Genomic DNA, 22,063 nt, shown 5'->3' with positions numbered 1-22,063 from the left:
AAATCAGTTGTGTTTCTATACACCAGCAATGAACAAACTGAAAATGAAATTAAGAAACTAATTATATTTACAATAGCATCAAAAAATTAAATACTTAGGGGACTTCCCTGGTGGCACAGTTATTAAGAATCTGCCTGCCAATGCAGGGGGCACGGGTTCGATCCCTGGTCTGGGAAGATCCCACACGCTGTGGAGCAACTAAGCCCACAAGCCACAACTACTGAGTCCGCGTACTGCAACCACAATTTCACAGCTGACCCTTGAACAACGCAGGGGTTAGGGGCGCCCGGCCCTCTGCAAAGTTGAAAATCCACCTATAACTCTAAAGTCAGCCCTCTGTATCTGCAGTTCCGCGTGCTGCAACTACTGAACCCCGTGCGCCTAGAGCCCGTGCTCCACAACAAGAGAAGCCAGCGCAATGAGCAGCCCATGCACCACAACAGAGTAGCCCCCACCGGCTACAACTAGAGAAAGCCTGTGTGCAGCAACGAAGACCCAATGCAGCCAAAAATAAATTAAAAGAAAAAATTAAATATTTAAGAATAAATTTAACAACCTTTGTACACTGAAAATGATAAAACATTACTGAAAGAAATTAAAGAAGACCTAAATAAATGTAAGGACATCCTGTGTTCACAGGCTGGAAGTCTTAATATTGCTAACATGTTAATACTTCCCAGACTGAGTAGAGTGGTGAAATCTTGCACCTGCCCCTCTGTCTTGTCTGGGACACAAATGATCCCTTTGTCCAGTATATCCTGCCCATTAGTCACTTAGTAGCCATCTGGGTTATCAGATCATCTGTGGAGGCATCACAGTGTCTGTGTTCAAGTGAGTGACCCTTTTATTTTATTTATTTGTTTTTTCACATCTTTATTGGAGTATAATTGCTTTACAATGTTGTGTTAGTTTCTGCTTTATAACAAAGTGAATCAGCTCTATGCACACATATATCCCCATATCCCTTCCCCCTTGCATCTCCCTCCCACACTCCCTATCCCACCCCTCTAGGTGGTCACACAGCACCGAGCTGATCTCCCGGTGCTATGGTGCTGCTTCCCACTAGCTAGCTGTTTTACATTTAGTGACCCTTATTTTACCTAAGAATGGCTTCAAAGTGCAAGAGTAGTGGAGCTTGTGATTCAGGTACACCAAAGAGAAGCCTTTAAGTGAAATGAAATGCTTCCTTTAAGCGAAAAGGTGAAAGTCCTCAACTTAATAAGGAAAGGAAAAAAATTGTATGCTGAGGTTGCTAAGATCTACGCTAAGAACCAATCTTCTATCCGTGAAACTGTGAAGGAAAAAGAAATTCATGCTAGTTTTGCTGGTGCACCTCAAAAACTGCAACAGTTACGGCCGCAGTGCATGATAAGAATTTGGTTAAGATGGAAAAAGCATTAAGTTTGTGGGTGGAAGACACGCACAGATAGGATTCAGTACTATCCAGGGTTTCAGGCGTCCCCTGGGAGTCTTGGAACACAAGCCCCGAAGGTAAGGGGTACTACTGTACTGCATGAATCCATTCACGTGAAAGTCCAGATTCGGCAAATCTATAGCGGCAGAGAGTAGGTTAACGGTGCCAGGGGCTGAAAGGGGAGGGGAAAGTAGGGTACAGGGCTCCTTCTGGGGGGCAATAAAAATGTTCTGAAGAACAGGCAGGAGCTGGCCAGGCAGGCCTTGGAGACCAAGGTAAGGAGGTTTGATTTTATCCTGGAGGCGACAGGCATCCCCTGAAGAGAGACAAGGTGGACCGCAGGTCCAGGATTGGGTGAGGGCACCAGGGGAGGAGATGCACGCGGGGTGGGAGGTGTTCAGGTTGGGAAGAGATGACTTAAAGGTGACCATGGCACATCCAGGAGGCGGAGGTGACAGGACGTGGCCTCAGGACAGAGGCCTAGAGGAAAGACACGATCTGAGTGCAGGCATGAGGGCAGCTGGAGCCTGCAGGGGCGGCTCACAGAGAAAGGCACCCAGGGCAGCCCTGGAGCCCCACCTTAAAGCCCCAGGTGGAATGGGGTGACTTCACAAAGGGTCTGATAGAAGCACAGAGGAGACCTGGGACAGCCAGCCAATTGCAGGAGGACGTCTGCAGAGGGTCTGGTCGTGAGGAAGCTGCTGGGTCTCCTGAGGTGGGTCCTGCCTGGCTCAGGACCTCCCCAGTCTTGCACCCTAACCTGCCGGGCCCTCACCCCATATCATAAGACAGGAGCCCCCTGTGGCAGCCAAAAGGTCTGCCCCTGGGCTTCCTTCTGGACCTCCAGAAGGGCTCCCTCTGATTCTTCCCTTCTTTCATTCAAGAAATATGTAGGAATATTCCACCACGTCCCTGGCTCTGTGCTGGAAAAGAGGCAGGAAGAAAGACAAAGCCCGTGCCATAGAGCTGCTCTTCTGGGGCATGGGAGGCAAGCGACCAAGGAATGAGCACTTACTACCAGCACAACAGACACACACACTTCTAGATGCACCCGGCTGCTCACCGCCTGAGAGCCCCATGTGAGCTGGGCTCAGCAGTGGTCCCTCTCGCATGAGCTAGACTGAGGTGTCAGAAAACTCCAATAACAATGACTTAAACACAGTAGAAGTTTGTTTCTTTCTTGCAAATGAAGCCCAGTCGAGCAACCCTGGGCGACGGCTAACCCCAGTTTAGCAAGGGCTTTGGAGGGTCAGGGAGCCCCTGCTCATCTCCACCCCCAGCCTGGGCTGGAGCTCACGTCCCAGACGTGCTTCTGGTTCCACGTGGCCCCGGGGAAGGAGAGAGTAGTGGCTCAGAGGGCCATCTTCTGTTTGAAGTCTCTGCATGGAATTCACTCTCGAAGCTTCTGCTCAGGTCCCGTGGGCCACAGCAGCCACACGGCCGCAGCTAGCTGCACAGTCTGGCAGTGCGCCTGTGCTCATGTCAAAAATAGGGTGCCGTGACTAAGGAGAAGGGACATGGGGGCCAGCAGCAAGCACCCTCAGAGTAAAGCCTGCGGGGCCTTATACTCGTCCCCTGTACGTCTCATCTGTATCTTTACAGCCTGACGTTTTCTTTCGTTTTAAAATGTATTGCACAAGTGACATCAATGAAAATCAGAGCAGAAATTCTGTTTCCCCAACATATCAGCTTCAAAACTCCCATGGCTCCCCTCCACCTCTTGTGTATGGGTAAGCTCAAAACAACTGATGATCGGACAGCTTTTGTCCTCACTTGTATGTTTCACGATGTAAAGTATATTCATGATTTGCATTTTAAGTGGCTGCCTAAGTCCAGTTGAAAATGACTGACTGGCGCCGAAGTGCAGGTAAAATGTGTGGAAGGATTTTGTATTAGATGCCAGTCCACAAAGACAGAGACAACGGGAGACCACAGCAGAGCAGAGATCTCTACGCACCTTGGAAGATGGGAAGCCCACAGACAGGCGGTGCCTGCCTTATCAGGGGAGATTTCCGAGAGAGGCCAGTCTGGAGGCACTTCTGGGGGTGCAGGGTGTGGGGCTGCAATCCTCCTCTAGCCTCAAAATGACTAGACGACAAGCAGATGGAAGCCGGGCTGCTAGTCACAGTGGGCCTCCAGCACCCTTGCCCCACCCCATCCCTCACACTCTGCACACAGAGCACACGTGCCCTTCAGCAGTGAGAAGCCCCAAAGTGAACCCCTCCAGGTGCTGCCCCCCACTGTGGAGTCAGGGACCCCCAGCTGTTGAGGGGGTCCCCCAGGAAGATGAGCCCCACCATAGAGGTGGGCCTGGGCGGGGGCCGGGGGCGAAGCTTCCTCCCCGAGACTTGCCAGGCCGCCCCATCCCAGGATGCGGTCCCAAAGGAAGGGAGGCTGGTCCTGGGCTGATGCTCCAGGCAGTGCATCTCTGTCTCCCTTCCAACTCTGAGGCCTGTAGGAGGTGGTACCGGTCTCGCTGCCCTGTGGGGCGCTGGCAGGGGCACCTTGGCCCTCCCGTGAGGTCTCTTAGCCTCATGTGGCCGTGACGTCACCAGAGGGCTACACTTTGCTTTTCTCCCCTCCCGAATGGACACTGGACACCCCAGTCCCTTTCAGGGGTCTTGGTACAACCAGTGACCTCTCTGTGTACCAGCCCATCAGTGCCCCTCGCCAGCCCCCGGTGCTCAGGTGGTGCTGGGTGGGCACCCGGCCTGGGCTGGTCTGGCCCCCAGGAAGCCGGGCCAGGGGCGCCTCCTGCCCTACCCCAAGCCCACACGAGGTTCTGGCCTTGGCTGGGGCGCCATTCTCCTCCTCTGGAGGGAGCCAGCTCCAGCTCCTTTGACCTCTTAGCTCCAGCGCTGAAGACTGTGCTGTGTGGTCTCTGGGTGTCTCAGCTCCTGTCAGGCCTCCCAGCCCTGCCTGTCATGTTTCCTCTTGCACAGCACTGGGCCATGATGCGCAGAGACCTCCAAGGCCGGGAGAGTGCGCCTGGGGCTGCGGCCAGGTCTGCCTGTGCCACTTCCACACCCCGAGCATCCACCCAAGGACCTCTTCCCAAGGCTGATGCAGCTGGGGCCCTCCATCTCGCCATCAGTAAGTGGACCAGAAAGGGCTGAGCAGGGTGTCTAACCCTGCAGGCAAAGCCTCTTGCTACAGGCACCGGGGCCCCACATACATGGCAGACAGTGTGACCAGGAGCCCGAAGGGCAGCTAAGCAGAACTGTTTATTTCCCAGGAAGGGAAGAGCGTGGGGCGCGTGGGGGATTCCCACCTGCCTTCAGCGCTTCCAGAAGAGAACATTCCAGAAGAGGAGCCAGCAGGGGAAGAGGCCCAGCGCCAGCAGCGGGAAGAGCAGGGCGCCATAGGTGTGGTGCGCCAGCACGCCCTGAGCCAGCACGGCCAGGAAGAGCCGCCAGCCCTCGGCCAGGGAGACCGGCGCCTCCTGCAGCCGCTGCCACAGGAACAGGCCGCCAAGGAGCGCAGCTGCTGGGCTTGTCAGCACCAGCAGGGCAGCACGGAGTGGCCTGCGTGGAGAGGCAAGGTCAAGGGGGGCTCTGGTGGGGGAGGAGGAGTGACGCGTGAGGGGGAGTCTGTGGTGAGGGGCAGAGGCCCCGGAGGTGGGGGGCACGTCGCGGCGGGCTTTGTGGTGGGGACTGACCAGCACATACCGGGGCCCGGAGGGCTTGGTGAGTGCAGCGCCGGGCACCATGGTGGCAGCCAGCAGAAAGCCCAGGGAGAAGTTGGTGAGGGTGATGCAGGCCAGCTGTAGTGCCAGGTAGATCAGGGCCACCAGCTTCAGCGCCATCCAGCTCCTGTCTGGGGCCTGTGTGCTCAGCACCCTGCAAGGCAAGGGGTTCAGGGGCAGCCGCCTGCGTGTCCAGGGTGCACCCTGCCCGCGCCCATCCAGCCCAGCTCCTCACCAGTGGGTGCTATGTGGAAGGGCCAGGCCAGCTGCATAGACGGCCAGCAGCGTCAGCACCACGGCCTCTGCCTCAGCCACAGGGAAGTGCTGGGCAGCCACGTGTTGACCCAGCACTGGGAGGACGTAGAGGGCCAGGCCCACAGCCTGGGAGATCAGCAAGGGTGCCACGAGCGAGGCCAGCCCCACGCGCTGCAGGGCACACGGGCACTTGGAGACAGACCCCGGGCCGGGGCGTCCCAAGGATCCTCACCATCCCGCTACCAGCTGAGACTGAGTGGCAGCAGTAACCACCCCCCGGGACCCCAACAGCAGGAGTGGGGGGCCATCACCTGTGTTGCAGGGAGGGGAGGACTGGACCCAGGGGTCCCCCCAGCTTCCTCAGGACCCACTCCAGCCTCATGCAGCTGCACCCACAGTTCCAGAGCGTGGCTGTGAGTCAAGGACCCTGACAAGGGGTGTGATGGGCTCTGCCCAGCGGGGACCCAGGGCTCACTCCCACTCCCCCACCCCGAGGCTGGAGAGCTCTCCCCAGCCTAGAGGCGGGGGACCTGAGGCTGGCCACAAACGGACAGCGGGAAGCAGAGGATATCTTGAGACCAAGGACCAGGAGCAAAAAGCCGGCAGCAGGCATGTAGAGGCCGATGGAGACGAAGCGGGAGAGCGTGGGGAGCAGGTAGAAGAAGAAGGACTGGTGCAGGCGCTCCAGGAGGTGGTTGAGTTTGCGGAACATGCCCTCCAGAGCCCTGCCGGGCGTGGGCTGGGGTCACGACTGGCCAGACACCCCCGGGCACCCACTACCCCGCCCCGAGTATGCAAAGGGCAGACCAGAAGGCACTCACTTGCCGACCGCCACCAGGTCATACTTATACTGGCGGAAGCTATTGACGCCACGGAGAGTTAGAGCCTCCACGCGGTAGCGCAGGAAGAGGCCGTGGGCGCCGTGGGGGTGGCCAGAGGCCTGCTGCAGAGCCATGAGCAGCAGCGTTTGCACACCCTGCAGCGGCCCGTCCGCTGATGTCCAGTCCTGGGGCTGCAGCTTAGACAGCGTGAGACAAAGTCAGATAAAGCCTGCACAAAGGCCCCGTGCTCCCCAGGCAGGTGGCCCTACCTTGCCCTGCAGCGTGCACAGGAGCCCCCCTTTCTGGCAGAAGGTCTGGAAGAGGTTGAGCAGGTCCAGGTTGGGCAGCTGTCCGTTGAGCCCCTCCACAGCCACGTCGAGGCTAGTGACCACATCACTGCTCAGCTCCAGGGCCACGGCTGCCTGGATGGCCCCAGCCCGGCCCTGCAGAGGCGATGACTGCATACCTGTAGAAGCAGGTGAATGAGCTGCCAGTGAGGGGCTGGTGAGGACAGTGGCCCTGTGGGGGCCAGGGCAGGGCAAGAACACCCACCAGTGACATTGATGTCGTGGTAGGCTTCAAGCCAAGCCTCAGAGCCCAGAAGGTCGTGTTCTGTCACCAGGAAGATGATGTCTTTGGCCCAGTAAATCTGCCCTAAAGACCAAAAGCAGGGTCAGCAGGGCCTGAGGCAGTGGCCAAACCCTCCCTTGCCAGCAGTGGCCCCTGAGCCTCACCCCGGAAGTGGGCAGCAAACCCTCCCTTGCCAGCAGTGGCCCCCGAGCCTCACCCCGGAAGTGGGCAGCAAGTGCCAGCATCAGCCCCACAGCCTGGCTGTTGGGAGACTCAGGGCCACAGGGCACGGTGAGCACCAGGGACTCAGTGCTGGCAGCGCGCGGTGCCCGAAGGATGCCGTACACGTTGATGCCCGACACCATCTGCATGCAGTATTGGGGAAGCCTCAGCACGGCCCCACTCCAGATGGCTGAAACCCCTCCCCTTTAGCCCTTCTCTGGCCCCAAGACATCCCCCGCCCCCAATGAGCTTCCTGGCCCCAAGGCCACCCCCTCAAGGTGCTTATTGGGCAGTTTCCGGGAAAAACTCTGCGTGTAGACCTCCAGCCCCACTGACCGCATCGTCCGCTCCAGCCAAGCCACTGGCAGAGCCCTGGAAACACCAAGAGAGCTTCTGAGCAGAGCTCTCTGGCCTTGACTGGCATTGCTTCCCCCATACCCACGGCTCTGTCGCTCACCCCGACTTCCTGCGGTGGGCAGCGAAGTCCCGGGCAAAGCTTCGGGCACGCTCTCCGCCCGCAAACTGCTCCTCCACCATGGTGGAGCCCATGGCGTTCTCCGACATGTAAGTGCGCTGGGTCAGCGGCGGGAAAGCCAGCGCCAGGAACCAGGCGATGCCCGCCACGTAGCTCAGCACGCTGCGGGGAGAGGGACGGAGGGACCACCGGAGCGTTAGCGGGCCCTGGCACCCCGGCCCGCAGCCTCTACCTCTGCACTGGGGGTGAAGGGAGCATGTCTCCGGGACCTGGATCCAGAGTCCCGGTACCCGGGACGCCGGACGGGAGAGCTGAGCCCCAGGCCTCAGGCCCCGAGTGATGCCGGCGAGCGGGAGGAGACCGGCACGCGCTGCCGGAGGGGTCCGCGCCCCCCGCCCTCACCAGAGCGGCGCGTTGAGGCGCAGCACGAGGCGGGCAAGCGCGCGCCGGCGCACCGGGTCCGACAGGAGGCCCATCGCAGGGCCGGGCGGCTCCGGGACCGCGCTCCCGCTGTCAGGTACGGCCGCCGGCCGGGCACGCCTCTCCTGTCAGGCCCTGGGCTGCACGCCGGGGCCCACTTCCGGTCCCGACGGCCCTCACGCCGCTGCGCCTGCGCCGTCCCGCTAGTCACCCCCGCCGCGCATGCCCAGAGCAGAGCCGCTGTGGAGGGAGCGGGACCCGGGGCCTGGTTTCCCCGCCTGCGGAGAGCGTCTTCCAGGCTGGTCGACGGCATCGTGCAACGCTGGAGGGCAGTGAAGACGACGGGCCGTTCGAGAAAGCTCGGCTCAAAGGGGAATCAGAGCAGGATGATGAGTAGGGCAGGTGGGAGGAAATCCGGAAGCGGCGACCAGAGCATAGACGCCGCAAGATTTCCGAAGGTGCTGCCACTGGCAATGACAGGTCTGAATGCCGTGGTGGGAAGGGAGGGGGCTTCCGTGAACTGAGAGACCAAGGCATTGGCGGACCCTTTCCTATGGATGTCGGTCACCAAAAACAGCCGAGTGGAATCACAGAGTGTGCCCAGAACCGAGGTCATTGGGGTCAGATGGCCACAGGGAGGAAGGTGCGTGATACTACTGGCCAAAGGGGTGTCAAAGGAGCTGGGGTGTGTTAAGTAGAAAGTGGGGCGCACCCCTGTCCAGGCCAGGAGGTGCCTGGGATATTGGAGGAGAAGCAGCCCCTGGGTAAGCTGCAGGGGGCTCGGGCAGGTCTGAGGGCAAGTGGTGGGAGAAGGGGAGTCTGAAGAGGGAGGGGCAGTGGTGGGGCAGCAGGGAGTGTCTGTGTCTGACTGATAAAGGATCAGAGCTGAGAAGACTCCAGGCTAGATCACGTGTCTGTTGTACTTTTGGAGCCCAAGGTAAGTAGCAGGACAGGCCCAAGGGATTCCTAGGGGGAAAGAGAGCATTCGGTCTAAGCCGTAATCCAGAGGATGTGGGATATGGGCCCCTGCAGTACCACGGGGGATGCCACAGCCAGCTGAGTCCTCCCTCAGCACTTGTGCTCAGGGCCCTGGAGGTGCTGGGGTGAGAACGGCAGACTCCGCGGTCTCAGGGCTTGGCTCATCACACCAGGCCACGTCTCACTGCCCAGCTGCCTTGACCCCTTCCTGGCCCAAGCTGCTGTCCTCACCCAGGGACATCCCTTCCTTCTTCGGGCTTTGACTCCTGAGGCTGCAAGGGGTATGCAGTTCATGTGTGGGGCAGCATTCTGAGTCAGCCCTGGAGCCAGCACCAGGCCGGGCCTTGAGGGCACGGAAGTGCTGCGGGGAGAGATCAAAGTACAGTGTAGCGTGCGTGGGTTTTATTCTGGCCCTGGGTGGCCACGTGCTCAGTCCCCCAGCAAGATAGAGGCCTCCTGGACGTGCTGCCGGACCACACGGTCCAGTAGGGTATGTACATCTCGGGCGGCCTGGGCAGCAGCCTCTAGCACCTGCTCCAGCTGGTCCTCATGCAGCCTGGCATCCATCTCAAGCAGTGCAATCTGGCCTGAGGACGGGAGCAGGGCCAGGGCCAGCTGGGGGCCGCCAGCTGCTTCCTCCACGTGGCTGAGGTCTGCCAGGGCTGTCCCATCCACAAAGCCAGCTGAGCAGGCACACACAAAGTCCCGCATGGGTATCCCTGCATCCAACACTGCCAGCGTGGCTGCATTCACACAAGCCGCGTAGGTGCCACCATCTGCCTGCAGCACCTGCAGGGACGCCCCCCAGTGGCATCAGTCCATTAGGCCGCTGACCCCATCCCCACCCCCCCACACACACCCTCCTCCTCTCTCCCCTCCCTGGGTTGAGGGCTGCTGTCTGCTCACCTGCACATAGATATCAATCTGGGAGCGTGGATGCAGCTGTGTAAGGACGGCTGCCTCGAAGGTTTGACGCAACTGCAGGCCCATCTCGCAGGATTTACGGTCCCCGTGTGGCCGTCGCTTGCGCTCACCTGTGCTGAAGGTCGCAGAACTGTACTGACAGTTCACCAGGGCCCTGTCAGGCAGGGCTCGTGCCCGGGAGCCCCGGATCTGGGGGAGGGTTAGGGGAGGACACGTGAGCCAGGCCCACTCCTCCCAGCTCACACTACCCCTTCCTCTGGCTCTTGCCCTGAGCCTTGGCCTCCCTCCCTCCCATCCCTCTATCTGCAGCGTCTCAACAAGCAACTACTTTACCTCCAAAACATAGCCTGGGGGAGGGCCGCTGGGCCAGTCTCCAAGCTACCATCACCTCTGGATCTCACCTCTCTCTTAACAGGCCTCCCTGTTTCCATCCTTGACTCGTCTTCTCCCAACCCACTCTCTGTTTGTATCAGAGTCTGTTTACAAATATCAAGTCTGATTCTGCCTTCTCTAGGCAATACATATACTACTTACCTTTAAAGGCTTCCCACCACGTATGAGACAAAAATCCTAAATCTTTTCCCTGTTCTACAAATCCCTCAATCTCATTTGGAAATACTCCCCACCCTCCCCACCATCAGCCTTTCTGATCTGCAGGCGTGTCATGCTTACTCTTCCACCCCTCTGGCCTTACGCCTCCAGCGCTGGAGTGGCAATATACCCAGGCGGCCTTATTTACAGTCCCTGTCCTCACGGAGTTTGTTCCAGTGGGGAGACAAACGGTGAGAAATACGTTAAATTGATGTCTGAGGAGGCGGGTGCAGAAAAACAGGAAGTGTGTGAACGTAGGGGAGGGAATCTGACAGGTGAGTAAGGTGATCTGGGAAGGTGTCACCGGAGGGTGACGTCGGAGTAGAGCTGAGTGGTGAGGGAGCGAGTGGGAGCGCACCTGGCGGGTTTAGGAATAGCAAAGAGGAGTGGGGGGTGCAGGGGACGGTGGCCGATAAGAAAGGCAGGGACCATCGTGCATCACACTGTTAGGACTCTGGCCGCGGCCCCACACGGAGGCGCGCGCCGGCCTCACCTCCCGAGCCTCTGCGCAGCCTGGCGGCCCCGCGCACCCCACAATTGCCGCCGCCGCATTTCTCTGCCCGCCCCGGAGGAAGCCCGGCTCGCGCGCGCCCACTCGCCTCGTGAGGCCCGTAGACCACCGCTAACGCCTTGGTGTTGCCCTGCTCGATGTAGGCCGAGCCGTCGGCCTGCGCGAATACACCCATCCGCGCCTGGATCTTACGCAGCTCCCCGGCGCGCCGCCCGTCCACCCGGTAGCCCTGGTCCGACAGAAGCTCCAGTCCCGCCATGCCGCCCGGCCGCTAGCCCCGTTTCCGCTCTCTGGAGAACTACAGTTCCCGGCGGTCCGGATGCCCCACTTCCGACCTCCGGGGTCCTACGGTTTCCGGAGCGCCGCCTCCCATTTCCGGTGCCGGAGAACGATGGTTCTCCCAGGGTTCCCGGGGGCGCCGCTTTCCGCACTTCCGGTCCGCGGGGAGGTTGGGGCTACGGCCGGTTGGGATGACTGTCCCGCGGCTGCTAGGGGTGGAGACCCGCTGGACGTGGAATCCCCACGTCGTTTCCCCCCGGGTTTGTCGTGGGGGCGGTTCCCACGACCCTCGGGGCCTACCCGCCCTGCGTCGCCTTGGTCGCCGCCGGCGCGCGCCTTCTCCCGGACCCAGAGTCCCGGGCCTCCCACTGCGCCCGCGACCCGCTGGCCCTGCCGCGCCTCCGCCTCTTCCTCTCCCTCTGCGGCCGAGCCCCGCTCGGACCCCGCGCAGCCGGTGCGCCTCTGCTTCTCTTTGACGCCAGGCGTCTTCCTCGAGGTTCGCGGGTGAGAGCCGCGACTGCTGGAATGATAGCATCGTTTTGTCTGACGGCTTCTGTTCTTCCGCGCTCGTAAATGCATTCGTTTTCCCAAGCTGAGACACATTCTCTGTTCTCTTGTTTTTTACCGTTTAGTTTTAACAATTGTCCATTAAACAAAAAAAAACCCACATAGTTTATATTGTACATACACATGGTTGTGTTTTTTAGAGCAGTTTTAATTTTCTTTTCCATGTTGCTTTGGTTCTTCACTCCGTACGACCCCGCGCCCCCCAGCATCTGCCGTAGCTTAAATACTGGTTTTATGATTTTCTCCACACACATAATTACATACAAGTCACAACAAATGTGTGCAGTTGTAACGTACAGACATATAGGGGCTACTGGAACTCTGCTTATTTTTTTAAATGGGATCATTTCGTACACACTTTTCTGTTTCTCACTACAAAATACGTAGTGAAATCTGTCCAGATAATCCTGTGGAACTCTGAATTTTTTGCTTGATACTCATGGGGTGGATGTACCAGAATTTACCCATCTACTGCCCCACTGTGGGCAGTGGGTGCGTGTCCAGGGGCTTGGGAGATGGAACCCCAGGGTAGGGACTAACTGGGTGAAGGCTGTAAGTGTGAGTTACATTTTCCCTCCTTTCCCACCAAGAAAAAGTTACAGTTTTTACATAATCCTTGCCAACCTGCAGAGTGTTACTGACATGCTGTAATCACTCATGCATTTCTTTGCCTGATGTAGTCCAACATCTTGTGTCGGTCAAGTCCCCTGGAACTGTTGAGGGGTCTACAGAAGGGAGAAATGAGATGCTTTTCTCCCTAGCTGCCTCCTGTTTCCAGGTACCTCTGTTTCTCGGTGGTCAAGGTTATTACCATCAGGGAGTTCATCCCCCTCGCCACCGCCCCCCACTCCCACCAGCTGCATTATTCAGCCACTCTGCAGTGCTTAGGAAGCCAGATCGCATTCTTCAGACTTGAACGTGGAAGGATGAACCAGCAGGGTTACAACACTCACCAAGAGGAGGTGGCATTCACAGGGGCCTAGGAAGGGGCGCAGGCCTGTGTCCCAGCACCGCCTGCACGTAGTGTCTTTCAGGTCCTTGCATGCTCCCCCATTACATCCAGCTCCCACGTGCAATAATGGGCCTCCTTTTTCCATTTGAGAGTGAAGAGATCCTCACCCTTTCCAGAAGGGAATTGTATGGGGTTGTGTGTCCGTCTGACTCTCGATGCATGGCCTTAGTGCCTTCAAATAACAAAAAATAAATATATTATTGAGGTAGGAGGTAGATGGGCCCCTGGGCTGAGCAGCTGGAATTTGTCAAGCCGAGTAAATTGGAGTTTGTCTTCCCCTGACATTTTCAAGGAAAAAGTTAATGGCAGGAGCAGAGAGGAGTTGAGCTCGGCTGGAGTGAAGAGATAAGATGGCCACATCTATCATTCTTGAGGTCGAGGAGACCTCCCCAACTGCCCATGCACAGAAAGGCTCTTCAGGGGTCAAAAAGGGAGGGGTCACTATCCCATAATAGGTGCTGTCAACCTCCTAAAGACCCTCATGCTGGAATCCATCTTGGCTAAAAGATGCGTGCACATGTCGGGGAGGGCCCTGGTCCAGTCAGTTGTGGGAAATGAAGCAAGGTGGTTGGCCAGAGGAAAAGAAAGACCTGGAAAAACTGCCCCTATAGAAATGATTTAACTGCCTCTTAGGTGTGCTCATTAGGGAGGACACCCACACATCTTCTTCCCTGGGTGTGTAACTTTGCTTCTCTCTTAAACAAACTGCTTCTCTGTGCGCTCTCCCACACGTGCTGTGCTTCTAATCAACTCTGTGTCTGTTTTATAGCCTTATTCTATTTATTTATTTATCTATTTGGCTGCGTTGGGTCTTTGTTGCTGCGCGCTGGCGTTCTCTAGTTGTGGTTACTCTTCGTTGCGGTGCGCGGGCTTCTCATTGCGGTGGCTTCTCTTGTTGAGGAGCTCGGGCTCTAGGTGCGCGGGTTCAGTAGTTGTGGCTCGCGGGCTCTAGAGCACAGGCTCAGTAGCTGTTGCTCCTGGACCAGGGATTGAATCTGTGTCCCCTGCATTGGCAGGTGGATTCTTAACCACTGTGCCACCAGGGAAGTCCTGCATGGTGTTCTAAGACCTAGCCTCAGAAGTCACGTAGTGGCATTCTCGCCAAATTCTGGGTCAAGGCAGTCACAGAGGTCTGCCAGGCTCAAGGGGAGGGGACATGCCCTCCCCCCCCCACCGCCATAGGAGCAGTTTAATGTCAAGCCATGAGAAGAGCAGGTGGAATGGACATACTGTGGTGGGCTTGGGCCTAAGTCCTAGGCAGAACGTCCCCTCCAAGGCGGTGGTCTCCTAGAATACTGGGGCATGAGGCCCTGCCACTGTGCCTGGTTGAAGGCCGTGAATGATGGCCATCGTTCTCTGCCATTAGCCATCCTCCATCCCCTCACCCTCGGCTCTTCAGCTGGACTGAGCAGGCCTTCTTCTCTCAGCAGTGTGGGCTCTTACTCTTCCAGTTCTTACTAGGTCAAGATTGCTGTAGTCCATTGCCGCAGGTGGAAGCCCCCCGGGTGCCCCGCCCTCATTTCATGGTTGGCCCTAGCAGCTCAGCATAATTAGGATAAGTTGGTTCTGGGCCTAAGGAGCCCAGAGTGACTGGGGGGTGGCTTTTCCTTCCAGATCAGTGCAAACCTTACTGTGTCCCCTTGTGGAAGTGTCCCCCCACCCCAGGAGCTAAGATCTCCAACCTGGCAGCATCTCTGGTTTAGGGTATGGGCTGTTCAGGAATGAGAACCCCTTGGTTCTCTGGCCCTTGTGTTCTAGCCATAGGGTACACACATGGGTGGATTCACGTTTGGGGGCCTAAAGCTTATACAAATTTGGGGGCTGTGTTGAGGATCCCCAAGACCAGCCCTGGATTCAGTGATTTACTAGGACTCATAGCATTCAGCACATACAGTTGTACTCATGACCAAGATTCAAGGGAGAGAATGTTAATCAAAATCAGCAAAGGGAAAAGGCTGGTGGGGCAAAGAAAGAGGAAACCAGGCCCCAGCTTCCAGAGTCCTCTCCTTGAGAAACCGCTCAGGACACACTCCATCCCCCCAGGAACAAGGTGCAACAATGTGTGTGAAATGCTGGCCACCAGCGAAGCTCACTGGAGACTCAGGGCCTACAGCTTTCATAGGGGGCTGGTCACGGTCATGTAGGCACGCCTGCCTGGTACGTACCCAGAGTCCTGGGACGAAAGCAGGAGTTTAGCATAAACCATATTTGTTTGTACAAAGAGTTTAGGTTCAGTGAGCCACTCTTATTGGGGAATGGTAGGAACCCTTCTGAAACCTAGGTTCCCAGACGCCACGGCTTTGCAAACATCGTCGGAAGGCGAGCAGTCTCGGGGCCCTCTTTAAGAAACAGAGGACAGGGATTTCCTTGGTGGTCCAGTGGTTAAGACTCCATGCTCCCAATGCAGGGGGCCCAGGTTCGATCCCTGGTGAGGGAACTAGATCCCGCATGCCACAGCTAAAGATCCCACATGCCACAATGAAGATCCCGTGTGCCGCAACTAATTTTATTAATAAATAAATAAATGTTTTTTTAAAAAAAGAAACAGAGGACAAAATCATATATACAAAATTAAGTGAATAGAGTGAGGAAAGAAATCCCAACGTGCAACACAGATTTTTAAAGTCGACCGATATCACAAAACACAGAAAACAAACATAATGTCATCAGTTAACTTCCTGACATGTTTCTAACATGTTTCCCCTGTGCTTTTCAGATGCAAAATCTGTCATCTCTTAAGATGATGACACTTTCATGATGTCACCTTCTGTATATGAAGAGAGGATAATTTAGTCTCCCCTCTAACATGCTTAATCAAAGTTTATTTAATATATTTATTTTTATTTATTTATTTTGGCTGCACCGTGTCTTCGTTGTGGCACACGGGATCTTTTTAGTTGCAGCATGCGGGCTTCTTAGTTGCAGCGTGCTGACTTCTTAGTTGCAGCATGCATGCGGGATCTAGTTCCCCGACCAGGGATCGAACCTGGGCCCCCTGCACTGGGAGTGCAGAGTCTTACCCTCTGGACGACCAAGGAAGTCCCATCAAAGTTTATTTTTATAACTTACAGCTTAGGAGAAAAGTTGTTTTCAGGTAACAGCACCTTTAGCTAATATCGTGTACATTTTTAGAATTGTTAAATTTGAGAAAACCTCTATCAAATTTCTTTTACGTACGAGCCCTAAGGTTTCAGGGCCTTTGGGGGCTCTTGTCTGTGACTAACTTAGATGGTTTTCGAATTGACGACACTCTTCAGCCAATTCCATTAGCTTGATGTGTAGTGACACACAGCACAGAGGGCAGGTGTGTTCCTGGCGGCCACTTCTACACCGGAATGACAGCAATAACTGAACTACATCAGGAAGTGAATGTTCCCCCCAGAACCACACTAAAGCCCTCCCGACTCAGCCTCCCTGAGTGGAGCCCACGAGCCCCCCCCCCCCATTCAGTGCAGCAGGGGAGGAAATGACCCCAAGCGGGTGGCAGTGAGAAGAGACAGCATTAACCGACTGTGATTAAATTACGCACTTTGCAAATTTTACAAAATGTGCGACCCTGCGAACACTTTGCTGGGGCCCTGGCCTGGAAGAGTCCCGAGCTGAGCCTCATGACTTCGCAGTGAATCTGTCCCCAGACCCCAGACCCCTTAGGCAGCACAGATGCATCTCAGCAGCGTCCCATCCCAAGAGGGGTCAACAGCCAGTTGGAAGCATGGCAGGGCCTTCGACAGACTGTCTCCATGCCGTCAGGCTGATGGGGATCCTGGGAAGACCAGTGAGTCCCGGGGTCATGAGCTCATTGCCGTGGGCCATCGGCTCTCAGATGGGTCCTTGGTATGCATCACCATCCAGCGGGAGGTAAGGCACTTGGTGAGCCTGGGGTGAAGGTGCCGGGAGAGGAGCTGTCAGGGAGGCAAAGTCGTGTCCAGAATAGGGGTTGGTTTGGGGCAGAATAACTGCCCCTCCAGGTGGAAGGGGTGCGAGTGAGGTTGTGGGTCTCTGCTGCCCCAGGCAGGGTATTTGCAGTGGCAGAGGGGCCTGCCACCGCCTGCCACTACAGCCACCCCTCTCGTGGGCCTTTGTGTAAGCGAAGCTTTGATGTCTCTGTCTACGAATCCAAGGCCTGGCCCTGCAAGGGCAGTGACTGCTGCGTGCCTCTCCTGTGCAGCCATCCCCTGTCCTGTTTCTCCGCACGTCTCAGGGTGTTTTGCTGGAAACTGGGCGTTTCGGGTGATCTGTTGCAGTAACTCTGGGTCATGTTCCGCTGGCCCCTCCTTGGGCTTGTTGCTCTTGCTGTTAATTAGTCCAGTGGCTTGTCTGCAGCAGTTCTGTGAAGTCTGTTCCTCCACAGGGTGCAGCTTATGACGTCACTCCTCAGGCCCCCTCCCCCCTCCTTTTTTTTTTAATAAATAAGTTTATTTATTTATTTTTGGCTGCGTTGGGTCTTCGTTGCTGCGCGTGGGCTTTCTCTAGTTGTGGCGAGCAGGGGCTACTCTCGCTTGCGCTGCGTGGGCTTCTCATCATGGTGGCTTCTCTTGTTGCAGAGGACGGGCTCTAGGCGCGCGGGCTTCAGTAGTTGTGGCACATGGGCTTAGTTGCCCCCCGGCACGTGGGATCTTCCCAGACCAGGGCTCGAACCCGTGTCCCCTGCATTGGCAGGCGGATTCTTAACCACTGTGCCACCAGGGAAGTCCCCCCCATCCCTTCTTATAGTTAAGCCTGGCTGCCCAGAAGTTGCGTCTGGGTCAGCATAGCTTAGGGCTCAGCCACCGACTGGGCAGAGGTTGTGCTTCAGCTCCCGAGCCAGTGGCGCGCGGCCCTTCGCTGATGAATCAGGGCGTGGCTGAGGAACACTTTCAAGTCCGCCCCACGTCCAGCCATTGTAACAGGCTGAAGCATAGCCAGGTCCTAATTCCCAAAGACCGTGAATGTCACCTTCAATGGGAAAAGGAACTTTGCACGTATGATTAAGCTAAGGGTCTTGAGAAGGAGAGAGTGTCCTAGAGTATCCAGGTGGGCCCTACATGTTATCATGAGTGTCCTTTTAAGCTGGAAGCAGAGGGGCATTTGGTTGCAGAAGCAGAGGAGGAGGAGAGGTGGCCTTGGAGGCAGACTGGAGTGAGGCAGCCACAAGCCGGGGAGCGCCGACTGCTGGCCGCGGCGGGGAACAAACTCCCCGCCGCCCCGGACCAGAAGGAACTACCCTGGCTGACACCTTGATTTTAGCCCAAATGACTCCGTTTGGACTTCCGGCCCTTAGAACTGGAAGAGAATAAATGTCTGTTGTTTGAAGCCTTCGGGTTTGTGGTAACGTGTTTGAGCTTTTTTTTGGGGGGCGGGGGGCCGCTCAGTGCAGCATGTGGGATCTTAGCTCCCTGACCAGGGATTGAACCCACGCCCTCTGCATTGGAAGCAGGGAGTCTTAACCGCTGGACCGCCAGGAAAGTCCTGTTTGAGCTCCTTAATAATTTCTCACCACTAGGATCTCCACCATCCTCCCCAACACCACACTCAGCGTCTGAGGAGCTGCTCAGCTATGCTGTGGAGCCACTCGTCCTTCCGTCTCACCTCCTCACCGCTGGCTGGGGTCTGGGGGAGCTGGGGCGGGTGGGAGCCTGCCCCTCCCAGAGATACCCCTGACCCGCGGGTGTTGCGGGGGAGGCCTCGTCTTCTCAGCTCGTCTCTCCCAGTTTCCTCTGCCCTCGGCTGGAGCCAAGCCCAGGGTGCCCCGTGCTCTTGGCCACAGCCTCTCGGAGCCGAGCTGTCATGGTGCAGAGCAGGGCGGGGAGGGGCAGGTCCCGCTCTTCTTACCAAGAAGTAGTAGACCTCCGCGAATGACTGCTGCACGCCCCGAGTGACAGTCTCCAGAGTGACAGGGTCACTCCCGGAACTCCTGCCCCTGCCAGGCCTCTCAAGGTCACGGCTCGGCACAGGAACACTGTCACTTCCACCACGTTCCTCTGGTCAAAATAAGGCAGAAGGCCAGGTCAGAGTCCCAGGACTGAGAACTGGACGCACCTGTTGAGCGGAGACAGCATGTGCGCCTGAGTGGCGGCAGTGGTCGGCGGCCCTCTGCTCCCCAGGGGAGGCCACTGCCCGCTCCTCCAGCGAGGGAGGAGGGGCTGCTTCTGCCAGGAAGCGGCTCGTGGGAGTTTGGCAGCCTAAGATCCAAGTGTATCCGCTCCAAGTTCCCATCCCAGGTCTCAAGGCTGAGTCTGCCCCGGGACACTGCACATGCCCTTTCCTTTGCAACCCAGCTACTTGTATAATCAGCTCCTGTGTTTCCTTCAACACAGGAGGCTGTGCTAGTTTCCACTGCTATGGAATAGGTTGCCCCAAATGCAGTGGCTTGAAACTACATCCACTTGTAAACTCACAGCTCTGTAGGTCTGGGTGCAGCATGGCTGCATTTGGGCAACTGGACTAGAATGACTGTTTCATGTGACTTCCTTTCAGCTTGAAGAACTTTCTTTAGTATTTCTTGTAAGGCAGGTCTGCTAACAACAGATTCTCTCTTTGCTTATTTTGGACTTTCTTTATTTCACCTTAATTTACAAAAGATCATTTTCCAAAATATTGGATTCTTGCTTGAGTTTTTTAATAATTTGAGTTTATCATCCCACTGTCTCCTGGCCTCCATTGTTTCTGATGAGAAGTTAGGTGTAAATCTTATGGTATTCTCTTACATGTGATGAGTTATTTTTATCTTGTGACTTTTGAAGTTTTCTCTTTGTCTTTCAAGATTTTGGCTATGACATATCAGGTCCTAGGGGCTGCCCACATGTCCTGCCTCGTGGCCCCCCAGCAGTGGAGAATCTCCCTTGCGTGAATCTCTCTGGAGCTTTGCATCCTTCCTCCAGGAAGAAAACCGTCCTTATATGGGATCTCCTGATTAAGCCAGGTCCGCCCAGAATAATATCCCTTTATACCTCAGCTGTGTCATAACACAATCATGGGCGTAAAAGCCATTCTACTCACAGTACTGGAATTATGCAGGGTGCGTGTGCCAGGGCAGGAAAACTTGGGGGCCTTCTTAGAATTCTGCCTACCACAGTCTACCCTCTGGCCTCCAGAGAGTGTCTGAGCTGGAAGTTGACTGCCCTGAGCCTGTCGTCGTTTGGGGGTAAGATCTCTAGTTCTGTCATAAACACTCTACTTCATAATCCTTAGAATGAGGATTATTTCCCACTTACAGAAACCATTAAAATTGACATCACTTCCATCGAGATTAAGTGTGGCTGCTCCCCAGTCTCCTGGAACACTGCTCTCAGGACTGTCCCCCCGTGCTCAGCACCGGTGAGAACTTCCTGCCAGCGTGCCACCCTGGAGCAGTGGGGAAATGACATGCAGATCCCAGGAAAACTACTGGCTAACAGCTGGAAACAGCAGACCCGCAAAAAGGAAACGACGACGTGAAGTAAACAATAATCATGATGGAAGAAATGACACAAAGTAACGGCAGCTGCACAGAGCCGCCCGCTGGAAGACAGGCTGCGTGAAGGAAAGAAGTCCTTTATACGATCTCAGCGGTAAACCCTATTGTTGTCCTTGAGGGCGGCCGCCCTGCCCCCAGGAACCTGCTGTCCTCAATGTCTCCTGGGGCCTCCCTGCTCCCTGCCCTCCCCGCCCATTCCCTGAGGTGTGGCCCTGAATGTGGTGCCTCGTCCCCCCTGTGACAGCGACACTCCCTACCACCCCAACAGCAGGACCACTTTTGCCTCCAGCTTTGCCCTGAGGTGCTCGTTGGCTCACCCCACGTCCCCAAGCTCTGACCCACCTTTGCCTCCACAGTCCAGCTCCCCCTTGCTGTTGGGCCAGACATGCCCCCTCCCTCAGGGCAGCTCAAACATCCACCCTCCCGACCCCTTCAGATGCTGTGCTGGCCACGACCGCCTCTGGGACTGTGCCCAGTCAGCCAGCCCCACAACATGGCACGGGCAGCTGGTGGCCAGTGGGTGGCCAGGTGGGTGGGGAAGGATGCCTGAATCTCGCAGCCCTCTACCTGCAACACCGCCATCCTAGGCTGGGATGCAGAAGCTTCTGTCCTCCAGGAGGAGCTTCCCAGGGGGACTCCAGGCCTGAGGCAGGTCTGGGCTCCTCTAGTCATTCAACCCTCAGGGGCCCAGAGGTCAGAGGTCAAGTTCGCCCTGCTCCGGGTGCTCGGAACCGCTGGGTTCCGGCTCTGAAGTCCTGGAATGCGGCTGAGGCACGGGGGTGGGGGCAGTGCTGACCTCACAATGGCAGGGTCCGCTGCCCCTGGCCAGCCCGCCGGCTGCCGGCAGCTGCCGCCCACCGCTGCCGGGCATGTCCCTCCTCAGCAGCTGCGAGGGCCTGCGGCGGGAGATCCAGCGGCTGGCACGGGAGAACCAAGAGCTGCGGCGGCTCCAGCAGCTCATCCAGGAGAACGAGGAGCTGAAGCTGGTGCTCAGGAACCGGGGCATCGGCCTGAGCTTCTGCAGCTCCGGGCTCCTGGCCGAGGTGACCGCCAGCCCCCGCCTGCCCCGGCGCAGAACCATCAAGTTCAGGGATGCTGAAAGAGGTGCGTGGGCCAGGGCCGTGGGGGTCTCCTCAGGGACCCACAGGCTGCACTCATTGAGCCGTGCGGGACAGCGAAAAGTGGGAGAAACCCCTGCTCCCGTGCGGCCGTGTCCTGTCAGGTGCTGACAGGTGCTGTGGAGGAAGGGGCGAGCAATGGAGTCGGGGGGCTCTTTTAGGGGTGCAGCGGGGAGAAGGTGACATCTCTGAGAGAGTGACCTCAGAGCAGCGCTAGACTGAAGTGATGCCCCATCATACAGAGGATGTGAGGCGGCCAGAGGCCACCAGTCCGTGGGGAGCCCTGCTGCAGCCTGGGTTGTGGCCCAGACTCTGTGCTCTCACAGCAGCCAACCTCCCTCTCTCCTCCTGGGACCAAGCAGGCTTCAAGGGCCAGCAAGGCTCAAGGAAGCGGTAAAGTCTGGGGTGGGACGGGGCCAGGGCATGGACAGTGTCCCTGCCTGTCTGGCCACCTGTCTGCCTGGCCCGTGAGGTGAGGTGGCCCCTTCACCTGCTGTTCCTCTGCTTGGGAAGCCCCCTATCCCCCACCGTTCCTTTGCGGCCCCTCACAGCTCCAGCCCACCTCAGGCCTGGGCAAGCACCCGGGCAGCTTTCAGCTCGCGGGGAAACAGGCCAGGGAAGGGCAGCCACCCGCCCCGTGGTCCCGAGACTGACCACAGCATCTGGCGATATCAGCCCGAGCGTCGCGCGGTCGGCCTGGGAGGGCGGCGTGGAGGGCCCCCAGCCCACAGCGCCTGGTGCGCCCACGGGGAGTGAGGGGTTTCTCCAGGAAGCCCCCCCTGCCCC

General features: G+C 57.2%; 3 protein-coding genes across 3 annotated transcripts; 1 reads left to right on the top strand and 2 right to left on the bottom strand.

Annotated features, from left to right (window-relative positions):
• Positions 1-4,613: 4,613 nt before the first annotated feature.
• Positions 4,614-8,057, bottom strand: GPAA1 (glycosylphosphatidylinositol anchor attachment 1). The gene is made up of 12 exons (XM_024741194.1): positions 7,845-8,057; positions 7,425-7,604; positions 7,237-7,339; positions 6,963-7,110; positions 6,728-6,829; positions 6,445-6,641; positions 6,176-6,372; positions 5,926-6,079; positions 5,666-5,761; positions 5,335-5,525; positions 5,083-5,253; positions 4,614-4,938 (listed from the first exon to the last, which is right to left on the bottom strand). Exons 1-12 carry the CDS (start codon positions 7,916-7,918, stop codon positions 4,692-4,694), a joined length of 1,860 nt encoding a protein of 619 aa, XP_024596962.1. The 5' UTR covers positions 7,919-8,057; the 3' UTR covers positions 4,614-4,691.
• Positions 8,058-8,396: 339 nt separating this feature from the next.
• LOC112397087 (speriolin-like) lies at positions 8,397-21,919 on the top strand. Its single transcript, XM_024741189.1, has 2 exons — positions 8,397-8,505; positions 19,920-21,919. Exon 2 carries the CDS (start codon positions 21,029-21,031, stop codon positions 21,386-21,388), a length of 360 nt encoding a protein of 119 aa, XP_024596957.1. The 5' UTR covers positions 8,397-8,505; positions 19,920-21,028; the 3' UTR covers positions 21,389-21,919.
• EXOSC4 (exosome component 4) lies at positions 9,228-11,271 on the bottom strand. Its single transcript, XM_024741177.1, has 3 exons — positions 10,955-11,271; positions 9,747-9,953; positions 9,228-9,629 (listed from the first exon to the last, which is right to left on the bottom strand). The coding sequence occupies exons 1-3, from the start codon at positions 11,123-11,125 to the stop codon at positions 9,270-9,272; spliced, it is 738 nt and encodes a 245-aa protein (XP_024596945.1). The 5' UTR covers positions 11,126-11,271; the 3' UTR covers positions 9,228-9,269.
• Positions 21,920-22,063: the final 144 nt, after the last annotated feature.

This window comes from Neophocaena asiaeorientalis, unplaced genomic scaffold (assembly GCF_003031525.2).
Source record: "Neophocaena asiaeorientalis asiaeorientalis breed wild unplaced genomic scaffold, Neophocaena_asiaeorientalis_V1.1 scaffold177, whole genome shotgun sequence".
Classification (NCBI taxonomy): Eukaryota; Metazoa; Chordata; class Mammalia; order Artiodactyla; family Phocoenidae; genus Neophocaena; species Neophocaena asiaeorientalis.
Note: the sequence above shows the minus strand (reverse complement) of the source record. Positions and strands in the feature narration are given on the sequence as shown.

What these genes read in the sequence shown, in the direction of transcription:
- LOC112397087 (XM_024741189.1), top strand. Translation starts at nt 21,029, where the DNA reads ATGTCCCTCCTCAGCAGCTGCGAGGGCCTGCGGCGGGAGATCCAGCGG.
- EXOSC4 (XM_024741177.1), bottom strand. Translation starts at nt 11,125, where the DNA reads ATGGCGGGACTGGAGCTTCTGTCGGACCAGGGCTACCGGGTGGACGGG. An exon ending in TGGTCTACGGGCCTCACGAG is followed by an intron (nt 9,954 to 10,954) that starts GCGAGTGGGCGC and finishes ACCCTCCCCCAG; the next exon opens with ATCCGGGGCTCCCGGGCACG. An exon ending in AGATTGATATCTATGTGCAG is followed by an intron (nt 9,630 to 9,746) that starts GTGAGCAGACAG and finishes GCGTCCCTGCAG; the next exon opens with GTGCTGCAGGCAGATGGTGG.
- GPAA1 (XM_024741194.1), bottom strand. Translation starts at nt 7,918, where the DNA reads ATGGGCCTCCTGTCGGACCCGGTGCGCCGGCGCGCGCTTGCCCGCCTC. An exon ending in CCAATAAGCACCTTGAGGGG is followed by an intron (nt 7,111 to 7,236) that starts GTGGCCTTGGGG and finishes TACTGCATGCAG; the next exon opens with ATGGTGTCGGGCATCAACGT. An exon ending in ACTTGCTGCCCACTTCCGGG is followed by an intron (nt 6,830 to 6,962) that starts GTGAGGCTCGGG and finishes TTTGGTCTTTAG; the next exon opens with GGCAGATTTACTGGGCCAAA.